The following is a 13,959-nucleotide window of genomic DNA, read 5'->3' on the forward strand; positions in this document are numbered from 1 at the left end:
TGACTAATAAGAGCATTAAAACTCAAAGCTTTTAAGTATGAAGGATGTCACCGTAACTAACTACCAGAGACAACCAAGAGGAAACCTAGTTTAATAAAATCACTAAGCACCAATGGAATGTACTATTATTAAAGATAATCAAGTATTCTGATCAGGTTTAATGACTATTACCAGAAGAGGAAGCACTGGCTAATTAAAGCCCATTAAGTGGTGACAAAATCCATTCGAGTATTCTAGTTGCTATCCTGAGATCATCATCGACTTTATGGATTTGGAATTTTACTTATCTTTATAGCTTATTTTCATTTTGTGCATTGCATTAACCATCTGGATTACACATGAATCTGACCGCCATTTTAATTTTTAAGGCAATTGACCACCTTCCTCAAGAGCACACAGCTACTGATCACTCAGCCTTCAGAAATATTAAGTTATGTTGCCTCTACTAGTACTCAAAGGGAATATGGGTTCATTGTTTGTGGGAAGGCGCATCAGGCTGCATTTTTTGCCGTTTCCATAAGTGTGACTGTTTTTTCTAAAACGAGGTATAGTTACAAGTTCTCAACCCAGCACAAATGGAAACTCTGTAAGGAGCCAGCCAGATTCGAACTCAGGACCATTCGCCTCAAAGTCTGGGGCTGATCCCACTACACCACTGATCAGCTTTCATTGTTTTGTAGTAATACTCAATGTTTCTGTGTTGTCCTTCAATAACATCAGACTACTCACTTCTGTATTATTTTGTCTTTTAATTTTGAGCTGATAAAGACAAAGACACTGAAAGCTAATGTCTCCGTAATGTCACACAAAAATAACGGCTACTTCTAAGTAGAGTCAGAGTAGGGAAAGTGGTAAAAATACACAACTTAGTGAAGATTAAAAACCTAACAAGGAGATTTGGCCAAATTATGGCTAAGAGGGAAGCTGAGAGCCAAGGAAATACTCCTAACGATCAGGAAAATTTCAGAAAAGGAATTCCAAGACATTGTTAAGAAAAAGGAATATATTACTGATAGTAAGGTCTGCTCACTAGAAGCTGTTGAACATCAGAAAACGGGCAGCTTTGGATACTATTTCCATGTCACTTTCTTGGCTTTTGCAAATGGACCTGTTCTTGACAAGCAGGAAATTGTAGAATTTTCACTTTTTATATAATGAAATATCTTTTGCAACCAAAGACATTGACCATAAACACCAGTGTTAAATCATGTACTTCTCCACAGTGAACACTGAAGCAAAGAATTCATTAAGGACCTCTCCTATCTCCTCCAACTCCATGCGTTTCCTCTACAATCCCTGATTGGACCTATCCTCACTCTGGCAATCCTCTTTTTCTTCACATACTCATGTGGAACACCTTGGGGTTTTCTTAATCCTACTCACCAAGACCTTCTCATGCCACTTTCTAACTCTCCTAAGTTCTTTCCTAAGGTTCTTCCTGGCTACCTTATAATTCTCAAGACCCCGTCTGAATTTTGCCTCCTAAATCTTAAGTATGCTTCTTTCTTCCTCTTGACTAAATGTTCTACCTTTCTTATAATCTATGGCTCCTTCACCCTACCATCCTTTCCCTGGGTCTCGGCAGGACATACCTGTCCAGGACTCAATACAAGGGCTCCCTAACAACTTCCACATTTCTGTGGTGCACTTCCCTGAGATTTGTTCCCAAATTACACGCCCACATTCCTGCCTAAAACTACTGTAATTAGCCCTTCCCAATTAAAGATTTTCTGATATTCTGTTCCTAACCTTTTCCACGGCTATGTTAAAGGATGGGGAGTTATAATCACCATCTTTGAAATGTGTGTGGTTGGGGGTGGGGGGAAGGAAAGCTCTGCTTGGTGGTGGGATCCTAGATGGCAGAACTGGCAGAGAAGCCACTCCCCCATTTCTTTTACATCCCTTCCTGTCCCTATTGAAACATCTAAACCCTGGCACAGTCAACAGCCATACCTGCCCTTGCAACAGCTAAGTCACAATAAGTTCCTTTAAAAACAAAATTCATCACATTGGCACATCCATGATTATAAAGCACATGCGGACACGATAGGGTCTTTTAAGAGACTTTTGGATAGGTATATGGAGCTTAGAAAAATAGAGGGCTATAGGTAAGCCTAGTAATTTCTAAGGTAGGACATGTTCGGCACAACTTTGTGGGCCAAAGGGCCCGTATTGTGCTGTAGGTTTTCTGTGTTTCTATATCATTTCAGCCCCCCCCCCCCCCCACTCCTCAAACTTGCTTGCTTGGGAAACACAAGAGTATTCAATTGCAGTCACAGACCCACAGAAGTTTGAGATACTTAAATGAATATAGCACTTTCATTTGGCCAAATTATTAGGAAGCATACTTACTTTTCTTCATATTAATGATTCCCTAAAGTAATAATTGATTCTGTTAAAACTCTAAAGAGTGCCTCAACTAATCTCCATATTCTGGTGAGTGTGCCGTGAAATGTGCAAGTTCATAGGGATCTCCTCTTCCTAGGGCTTTTAAGTCAGGATCTCTAAAGGCTGCTTACAAGGCAAATGACACAAGGACGAGCGTGCTTGGGAAATTGCTTCTGTTTCCCCAACTCATTTAGGTGATAAGCATTAAACTGAAGGCTGACATGGCCAGAGATGAGTTTTCAATGAGAAATCATATGCACCCTAGCAGAGGATCCAGGTAAAGGAAACTATTTAAAACCTCTAAGAAAAAGTGGTGGAAACTATGGTGGAAACAATCCTTACACTTCCAAGAAAATGAGTAATTTCAGTCAGTGGCAAAGAAGTAATGTTGAAACACTGAGCAGCTGAGTTCAATATTATACATACCTAAAAGATAGGATGTACAAATCAACATATTTAAAAATAAAATTGGTCCTTCCAAAGAAATAGGGTCAAGGATTTTACCAAATCAGTCATCACTGAAGCACAACTTCAAATAAAGACATGCTGTATGTTACATATGGAAGTAAATACATTTATTTATATTGGAGGCTCAAATGAAATGGGAACAGAAATTGTTAACTTAATGATTATAAAATTGAATCACTTTCATGGAAAGTGCTAATTTTCAGCTTTATTGCAAAATTGACATTCTGGTAGAATTATCAAAACTTACAAATTTGTGAGACAAAAAGACTGCTTGTCATTATCTACCCTTGTCAGATTTATCATAACATGTGAGGAGCTCTGTGCTATCCTCATGGAATATAGTTCTTAAAACATCTTCTCAGGATTAACTCAGAGCAGCTTTACAAATAGTTAATCAAACTGAATCCCTAAAGAAATCAGTGCCTTTGAGAGGACAATATTGTAACTTCACAATATGGTTGCCATAAATGGATTATTTAGGCAAAGCTTCCGTCAGCTATGATGAGAAGATTTGTAATATTTAAAGAATAGGAACTACTAGCTTGTCTCTTAAGTGCAATATTCAAATCAAATAATTTGAAAATTGTTAAAGCTCCAAATCTTTGTACGTCATATTATGAATTCCTCCTGGGTCAGGTTAAATGACTCATTAGAAGACAAAGTTATTAGAAAAATTTGGTGGCTCAGACTCAGATCTATTTGATTCTAATGACTTAGCACGCCGAGGTAACTTAATTAATTCTAACTGACTGATCCAGTTTGTTAAATAATGAAAAGGCCCTAAGATCCAAATATGCCAAGGTAATTCAAACAAAGTAAATCATTTATCTTGCCTCTTGCCAAGAATTGTGAAATACCAATACTGAGGTCCTTTTGAAACAGCAACTGCCAACTTACATCACAAGCAATTTAACAAGCTTCTATTATTTTTAGCTAGCAAAAGAAAAATTGTTTTAAGAGGAAGCACTGTGACGATGGAAGAAGTCATATCTAATCTATGAACGTCTACGTCAGATTTATCCTGTCAGATCTGTGCCAGAGTCGGCATACATTTTGTTTGATCATATGGATTACATCAAGCATAAGTATACAAATTTACAGCTTGAGAGTAAAAATACTTGTGAGTAGCCAAGTTGGTGCAAAGCTTTTCATTCTACCCAATAAAGCATAGTAAATGGCCATTTAATCAAATTTTTCCAAGTGCATTATTCTCAAAATTCTTTATGTTATTTATTTTATCTAATGGTCACTAGTTGGCATGTGTCCTAGTGGGCAAGGCATCAGACTAGTAACCTGAAGGTCACTGGTTCGAGCCTCAGCTGAGGCAGCGTGTTTGTGTCCTTGAGCAAGGCACTTAACAACACATTGCTCTGCGACATCACTGGTACCAAACTGCATGGGTCCTAGTGCCCTTCCCTTGGACAACATCGGTGGCGTGGAGAGGGGAAGGCCTGCAGCTTGGGCAACTGCCGGTCTCCCATACAACCCTGCCCAGGCCTGCGCCCTGGAAACTCCAGGCGCAGATCCATGGTCTCTCGAGACCGACGGATGCCACCACCACAATGGTCACTATATTGGAATATAAATTACGGGAAGGCCAGCATTGATATGCTGACTGGTTCTGTATTGTTAAGATTAACCCATGATGTATTGAAAGCATTGGCAACTTTCCACGCTAATTTGTAATGTTTACATTTATAATATCTACCAACTTGATATACTTTAATGATCATTCTGTTACCAAAGCATTCAAGTTTAAGCACTGCAACACCACCATTGGCAATAGTGTTGAAGTATAGTACAAATTTAGATAAATAGTTCCATAAAAAAAACAAGGAGACACAACAGAATCAGATACAAAAATTGACATTAGTATTACTTCAAAATGGGGACAAACTCACTGTGCATTCATGTCAAATTAGGCCTTGTTGCATTAGGTAATATGTGAGGACAATGATGGGCAGTAGATGCAATAGCTTGTTACATTTGTGTTTAATGCACCGTCAGAAACACCATATTAAAACTGCCATTACATGTCAAAGCAATAAAAGGTTTAAGCATAGAGACAAAGATTTTGCAAATGTTGGAAATCTTGAGCAACACACACAAAATGCTGGAGAAAATCAGCAAGGGTAGGAGAATAAAGAGTCAATATTCTGAGCCAAGACCTTTGATCAGAACTGGAAAGGAAGGGGCAGAAGTCAGAATACGATGGGGGGAGGGAGGAAGCAGTCCATGCAGGCAGGTGGTGGGGAAACCAGATGAGGGGAATGAAGTAAGAATTGAGGAGGTGGTAGGTGGAGTAGTAAAGAAGGAATGTGGTAGAAGAGGATGGTGGACCATGGAAGAAAGGAAAAGAAGAGGGCCTTGAGATGGAAGTGATGGGCAGCTGAGGAGAAGGGGTGAGAAGAAGAAGAAACAACGAGGAATAGAAAAGGAGAGAAGGAAGAAGGGGGAGGAATTACTGGAAGTTAGAGAAATTGATGCTTGTGCAGTCAGGTTGGAGGCTACCCAGACAGAATTTGAGGGGTTGCTCTTCCAACCTGAGTGAGACTGCACTGGGAACACTGAATACAATAGATGACACTGACCGACTTGCAGGTGAAGTGCAGCCTCAACTAGAAAGATAGTTTGGAGACATGTATGATGGTGAGGGAGGTGATGTAGGCTATGAGCATGCGCATGCCATATAATTTCACAACCAATACAATTTCAGATGCTTTACCCCATTGATTATTGAATCATAAGGATCTTTCAAGTGTACAGTCCTATTAGTCTCAACAAGACATTCAAAGTTTAATTCTTTTTGATAACCACTGTAAATATTGTAGTTTTGAGCCTGTACAAACAAGCTGGAGGAACTCAGCAGGTCGGGCAGCATCCGTTGAAACAAGCAGTCAATGTTTCAGGCCGAGACCCTTCGTCAGGACCCTTCGTGAGTCCTGGCGAAGGGTCAAAGCTCGAAACGTTGACTGCTCATTTCAACGGATGCAGCCCGAGCTGCTGAGTTCCTCCAGCTTGTTTGTACATGTTGATTTGACCACAGCATCTGCAGTGTACTTTGTGTTTACTATAGTTTTGAGCCTTACTTGTATAGGACCCAATGTATTTTCTGATGAAATAAAATGTAATTGGACATGACAATTTATTTGATGAATCTGTATAATTACCAAAGAGAATATAAAATTCAAGCTGTCCTTAGACTTGTAAATTATATTTTTTTTTATTTAAGACAAAAACATAATTAAACAGTCTGTCTCAAGTAACCCCTTAAATACACCTAAAAATCAGTATCAAAAGTGCAACAATTTATAATTTAGAGTAATTTTTCAATATATACATACAATATTATGCTATCAAAGAACATACATTTTTCTGTAGAAATTTTTTTCCTTTTTTTTTTAAAACGCAATATACAAAATATTCAGCTGTGCCCCAAAGAACTTCATGACTTAAAGACACAAATCAGTTCCATTATTCACCGGTTACATTTCTCTATCACCCTGATTTCTGATGGCTAATATGCAATGTTGTAGTACTTTACCAAACTATGCACCATCTGACTGCAATACAATAGCCAAATTAGTTCAAAGTCACTAAAATCTACATCCAAAACATTTTGTTTCACAAAACCCGAGCAAACACAGGAACAAATGCGTAATGCTGCAATATTCTAAAGATATATCATTCTACCAATGATTTTGTTTTTCTTTTATTTAATTGAAGCATTCCTTTATTTTAAAAACAAGAGAGTGACTATTAAGTGTACAATCCTTCCAAAGTTAAAAGTAGGGAGGCAGAGAGGAGGAAGCAAAATGCATTCAATAGAATGTTCATGGCTTCTCTACTCCTGATTCCCAAAAATGTGTTTTAATGCAGGGATAAAAGGAAATTGAAGTACTATTAAGTCCAACAGACTTAAATAAAATATAAAATTTTTAAAGATAAAAGCTAATTGGGACTTGAGCTACTACTTTATCTACTTAGAAGCCAATCAGTCTGAACAGGCCCCGTTCCCAACAACTTAACATCTTGCCACAATAACATGATACCATACCTTTCTGAAGAAACCTAAACAAAAATGCTAAGGGCTAAATGGCATCAATCGTAAAGACCACAGCATTTCCTGAGGCAACAAGTCAAAAAGCATTATTCTAACAGCTACAAGATGTTCACTGATGAATTAAAGTTTTCTTTTTAGCAGCAGATAGACATTCTTCATTGGATTTCAAAGTATCAATATGAAATACTATACAAGAGAAAGGTGGTAAAGTTCTCCACCTAGTTTATTCAAAACAGTGATTTTGGTCTTAAACCCTAGGTTAAAGTTTTTGCAGGCCACTTTAAAATTCATTTTGGGATGAGTATAGTATGCTCTCATATCAATCATAAATGCTCGGATCCTGTTGAACTAACGGGTAACAAATCTATCTTCAAATTATAGGCATGCTTCGGACATCTAATCAGATAGCATCAAACCTTGATTCAGAAACATGGGCTGGTGTGCATCATGAGGAGTAGCCAGGCAGCGATTTACAATCAAGTTTGATTAAACTTACTCAATTTGAAACTAATAAAGGGAAGGGAGTTAGTTTTACAAAGAAAGCCTGCCAGTCATTTATAGGAATTGTATAAACAGTGTGCATCAATTCCCATAAACAGAAATGCAAAACAGTTCCAAACCTATATATGCTGTGTAAACAGGGTCTTCAAATATTACATTCATCTGTGACTGTGAGTTCAATAAGTGCATGGGAGCACAAACCATATATTCCAGGCAAAATAGTCAGTTACTTCAATCACCACATTGAAGAACATAAAGTAGGAGAAATTCTAAGATGACAAAGAATAACTTTACAAAATAGTGAGCAAAGATTTATAGGAACTGAAATAGTAAATAGAAACCAATGAACCTTAAAATGATTAATCACATTATTTATATATTATATACAACTGAAAATAAGTAGTGCTCACTCCAATATAACAGAACAGTAGGGGGATTTCATTCTACTAAGGCATTTAAAATATGATTTTATTTACTTTTTCTTTATATATTTGCATGGAGACAAAAACAATTGGAATTATTTTTATAACACTTTGCCACTTTACAATTTCTCTGGGATACGAAAAGCTATTAAAAAAGTATTTTAGTTTGTTGACGCTACAAAATTGTTTTTATGTTGTATTTACAAGGCCCTATAACTCTGCCATTGCTCTTGCCCTGTATTTAACATCTACACATATAGGATGCTTCTTGTGCATTAGACAACTCAGTAATCAGCACCAGATTTTTGTTAACAAAAAGTTCAGATGATTAGATGGTAAATTTTTTTAAAAAACACTCAAATTTAATGCAACTTAACACCAAGACTTCTGGAATATTACATATTCAACTTGTGGAAATTGAAAAGAGACAACTGCAAGACTAGATGTTGGTCAAGTATTTTGTTTTGTTAGAAAGAGATTCAGAAGCCTTACAAAAATCCACAATATCACGTTAGTCTTTGGTGACAATTTTTGCGCAAACTTGTTATGATGAACTATCATCATTTTTGGTCAATATTTTGAAAAAAAAATTCAGTAGTCCCAAAATTTGAGGATGTAAAAATTGCCTAACATAAAATGCCAACTGGATGAAACCAGGGAAGATTAATCAGGTCAAATATCAGTTCACTTTGGTTTCATTCATATGCATTTAGCATGCATCACCTTCAGTTATGTCAGACTGAGCTCTGGAACCAACATTTTAGCACCAGCTCAGTGGCCCACTTACACAAGCAACATTGCTGCTACTCATTTCAATGTAATTTTTTTTAAATGAGTAAAACTGCTTTCATCACAAAGGATATTTTTGATTAGCCATTAAAATCAGTATGACTCTAGTGTAACTGAAACTCGATAAGCAAGATGCAATGTTCTTCCATCTTATGCTTCTTCTGAATGATCTCAGTGCCTTGTTCTGCAAGGGTCAGCATTTGGAAGTGAGTGAGATGGAACTGTTCTCTTGCACTCATTTAATCCCTGGACTGGTAGAAAAGGATATAACCAGATTCAGAGGTCTTTGAGATATCAGAAGTCAATCCATAGAATTCCTCAATAGCTTGTGCATCTATTTTCTGTTGGATAGATAACAAATTATATTAATGGAGAAAGTGCAAAAGAGGAGCCATCTTTTACCCAAATAGCTTAGTCTACCAAAATAATCATAAATGATTAATTCTAAACACAGTTGGTGCAAGAATGAATCACAGAAAGGCTTTTATCTAAGGCATAGATAATCTGCATTTCTTTTTATTAAAAGTCCTCAAATTAACAACCTACTGGGGAATTTTAAAAAAAATCCATGGGAACAAAAATGGGCGACTGGCAATCAAAACAGGACATTGGAAAGTATACCGATTTACAAGTTTGCAAAACTGCTCAAGAAAAATTTCAACCCAACCAGTTTTCTACTAAAGATATATTCTGAGAGCAGCATCAACAATGAATGCGTCCTTTACCAACTTCAAAGATTAACTTTATCAGTCAAGAATGCATCTCCTCAAATTTGACTGTCCAAGAAGTTTGTCTCCATCTTGTATCATGAAGCATCTTACACATCATGATATCAATCCAATCTGATCCAGATTTTAAAAGCCAGTCCCTATGCTGAGTGATACCAAGATGCATTATTGCACCCCTCCACCCCACCAATGTATTTTCAAATCCTTGTCACAGCAATACTGCATCCCAGTTCCTGCAAGTTTTCCAATGAAGTTAGGCACTCTGCAGGACAAATGAGAAGCTATTCAACTTACTTTGCCTCCACTTCAGAACCAAATTTTAGACATCAAGTTGCAAAACACATGCATGAATGCATACCTAAGATGGAACTTCAAGTCATTATTAATTCATTCACTGAAGCATTCGAGCAAATAACTCTTGCATCCACAAAACAAAGCATCTCTACCTATCTGCCAATACTGCACAAGACTGGCAAGGTCCTGGGAAAGCACGGACCACTTTCTATATCTCAGAGGTCATCTGCAGTGAAGACAGATCAATAAAACTCATTATTGCCTGCAACCTGTCTTTGAAAGAGTGTTTTTGTACACCAAAACACAAAACCTTACAATAAGCTCAGTCTATGTGGCAGAAAGGAAACCTGCATTTCTGTATACTTCCAAGTCGGTGACTACCTATAGAAAGCATCTTAAAGCTCACTAGACCAACACTCTTCATAAAGTCTTACAAATCTACTAGCAGGACAAGTGAACCAATGCCAGAATTCTTTGCCAGGCCAAAATCAGCAGAGGTCTCAGTAACACTTTAAGCTACAATGGAAAGACCATATCATTCACAAGCCAGCACCATTCTCCCTATTCAGAAGATGCTCTCAAAGAACCTTTGGCAAAACTACTAGATCCCCACTGATCCAAACAAATCCATAGCACATAACCGTTAATAACAGAATAGCAAACTTTCAAAACAAGACTAAAAATATGTTGCAATACAACTATTACTGTCAATAGGATCTCCATTTCAGTATCAGAAATATAACATTTGCATATTAATTACTCCTTACAAATTCAAAGCATATAATGTATTGCAATAAAAATCATCTATACTAACACTCTTCTACTAATTCCTATTTGGCCTTGTTATTCTGTGTTATTAAATTTTTTTCCAGAATAAGAACAAAATCTCCCACATGATAGCATGCAGCTCAAGTGTGCATTCTGCAGTGACATTTCTCCAAAAGGTTAAAAGATGCTTAAAAATAGACTTTTAAAAGATGTTTAAATTTTAATACAATGAAGCATACCCTAAATGTCATACTAGATATCTCGTATACTTTTCTTCAGAATAAACAAAATATTATTGCCTACGCATGTAAGGGATGTCTTCCAATTGCACTACATGAATTACTGCCAGAAAAGGGAAATCATGACAAGATGTTTACTGCTTCATCTTTAACTTTCAGGTTTAGAACTATACTTTGAATATTTGCCAGACCACTTTGAAACAAAACTTTTTCCAAAGCTGCAGGGCCACATGGATTGGAGCTGTGCTGAGGGAACCAATCTGCACACCATAACTGTGCCGACTCTGAAAGAGCTAAAAGCAGGACCCTTGACATCTCTCAAATGAACTTGGGGCTGGGGGTTGCCCGCAGGGGGGTGGGGGGAGCAGGCGGCCAGATCAGGAGAGGGGAGGGGGAGGAAGCCAGGTCAGCAGTGGGAAGTGGGAAGGGAGGAGGGACTAAACTAGCAGAGGGAAGGGAGGAAAGTAGTGTCCAGCAGAAGAGGGAAGTGAAATGAGAGGAGGGGCAGTGGCCAGGAGAGGAAAAGTCAGGAGTGGGGGTTGGCTGGCCAGGAGAGGGAATGGGGTGTTGCTGGGTGTTGTGGGGAAATAGGCGGGGGAGGGAGGGGTGGAAGAAATGCTCATCTGTACACCACTGTTGTAATGTGTGATTATTTGAGTTATTGTCACCTTTATCTTTATGGATCTGTTGATCAACTGGTGGATGGTCTGTATTTGTATTTACAAATTCTGATAGCATGATAATACACCATTATTATATTTCAGAATTTCCTCTGCTATTCATAACCAAGCCCCTGAACAGTTAAGTAGTTCCTAAGAATTTGTATGCTCTAGTTTAGACGTTTGCCTCATCATGCTATGACAGGTATGTATTCTGTTGCTCTCATAAGAATAACAATCATTGAATATAAATTACTTCAACATAAAATAGGGATAGCTTTTATGACCCCAAAGTTCTATTTCTTAAACTATTAATTAGTCTCTTTTTATTTTGCATGCATCATTTAAATCATTTTTGACAGGGCACATGCATTCTGAATGTTAAACTATTTTTTCTTTACCTCATTTTCCCCTCGCTCAGGTTTCTTTGAAAAAAAATAGAAATTGATACTTTATAATTTAACTAAAGTACTGTTTCTGGTCCTGAATGCAATAGTTAATTAGCATTAAGTTTCTGCAAATCCTAATACAAAACAGTTTTAATCCAAATTTCAACTACATAGTAAAAGTAATGTTTGGAATAACTTTAATATTTGTGAAGCTCATTGTTCAGAACAGGATTAATAATAGTTTCAGAAAACAAACTTCAATCATATTCAGTAATAACTGCATTAAACATACCTCTACAATATCATCATCGAATAGCAACCAGAAATCATGGCTCTTCACTATTGCAATGTAGTGTCCCCTGTTAGGACCACTGATCAAAAGAAATAATTGACATTATTAGTAGGGAAAAATGCACTTCAAAATTCTCATAACTTCACATAAATTATCTACTAACAATGATTAAAATTTGCAGCAAAACCACATCAAGTGATAATGAAATTGCCTTTAAATGTTCATCTGTCCAATTTATCTCCAACTCCATTCACATTTTGAAAATCTGCCAGGTTACCTTGTAAACTATGGTCAAAGCACAGTTCATCATTTTACTCAACCTTTTCAGGAAAATTTTGCTTGAATTGTCAATTAACTGAATTTAATAAATGACTGTATACTGGAGATTGCAAAGGAAATTTACAATAGGTATTATTAACCCTGCTTTTAGTTAATAATGAATAAATATGTAATATTTACATTGGTATCGATACCCACAAAGGGGAAAGTATTTAGAGATATTCTTGATTCATCAACCAAAAACTATTGACTTATCCATCAGCTTCATACCTGCATTTAACAGCATTTAGTACAGGCATTCAAAGATAAAAATGTTCTCTACAGATGCAAACAAAGTTTTAAGAATAATTTAATTCATTCAACACAAGAGCAACACCCATCTGAGAGCACAGTAGAGCCATGGGACATTAACAACACGGCTCTGTTAAAAGTGTGCCCACGAAACTAATTACACTTCTACCCAGATGTTTCTAGTTGGTTCAGCATAGCTGCAAGATTCTGGAAACTATTTTGAAATGCCTGAATCACAGTCAAAAGAAATGCAGTAGAGCTAATTGCCACAACATCAACCTAAAAGAGCTGTATTCCAGAGGCCAAGTAAGAGTGTCTGCTCTTCACATCAAGGCAGCACCAGTAAAAGTGAAATTAATGGGAACATTTTCCACAGGTCATAACCACTGCAAAGAAAGATGCACTTGTAGAATTTCTTCATTGCAGCATTCTAGGCACAACCATCTTCAGATGCTTCATCAGTTGTCCACACTCTACGAGCAGGTTAGATGGTGGAATATTCATTGATGATTACAAACTGTTCAATTCCATTCATATTTCCTCAGTGTAATGTTAGTGCTTGCTTGTATGTAGAGAGATTTATCATGGTGGCATGACTGGAAACTGTGATAGTTAAGATTTTCTACCATACTGCCTTCTTCAATGCCAGAGCCAAACTACCTACCCATGACATTCAATGGTATTACCATTGTTGACTCCATTATCAATATCACCACTGACCAGAAACTCAACTGGATCAATCACCAGTATTACTATACAATACTACAGACTTGGTATTCTGCAGCAAAAATCAACTCAAATTATAATTTCACCATCTACAAGGCGGGAGCATGATTGAATACTCTCCATTGCATGCATGAATGCATCTGCGTCAGCATTCAAGGAGATAAACACCATCCCCGGACTACCTGTGAATTCAGTATGGTATTTACAAAATTTAACACCCCATTACTGACAACTTTCCTCAAAATCAACCCTTCCATGCAGTAAATATCAACAGTCGGCATATATTATCTGTAATTCCCCAAGTCACACACATCCTGATTTTGAATACATATAGTTCCATTCCTTCATCTTCACTAAATCAAAATCCTGGAACAATTACTACAGGGCTTCAGTAATAAGGCTCAGCACCACCTTTGAGGGCAATTAGGGAGGAGCATAAAATTTTGGTTTTATTAGTATTCTCCACAATCCCCGAGGAATAAAAACAATTAATGGTGGTATGGAGAGATTGGATTAAAGGATAGAGAACATTAATGAAAACAGTGTTAAATTTAAGATAAATTACTGAAGCTCTTTAAACCAAAATTCAAAAGCAAATTTAAACATTCAACAATGACAAAACCATAAACATCAACTAATCACCCTCATGTATTCCTTTAGGTG

General features: G+C 37.0%; 1 protein-coding gene across 1 annotated transcript in view; it reads right to left on the bottom strand.

Moving 5' to 3' along the window:
* Positions 1 to 6,067: 6,067 nt before the first annotated feature.
* usp12a (ubiquitin specific peptidase 12a) overlaps positions 6,068 to 13,959 on the bottom strand; it is a 51,114-nt gene continuing 43,222 nt past the window's right edge. Inside the window, exons 8-9 of the mRNA XM_073043802.1 lie at positions 12,001 to 12,079; positions 6,068 to 8,972 (exon numbers count right to left, since the gene is read on the bottom strand). Coding sequence (XP_072899903.1) covers positions 8,871 to 8,972; positions 12,001 to 12,079 — 181 coding nt within the window. The 3' untranslated portion in view covers positions 6,068 to 8,870. The remainder of the gene's footprint in view (positions 8,973 to 12,000; positions 12,080 to 13,959) is intronic.

This window comes from Hemitrygon akajei, chromosome 4, assembly GCF_048418815.1.
Source record: "Hemitrygon akajei chromosome 4, sHemAka1.3, whole genome shotgun sequence".
Lineage (NCBI taxonomy): Eukaryota > Metazoa > Chordata > Chondrichthyes > Myliobatiformes > Dasyatidae > Hemitrygon > Hemitrygon akajei.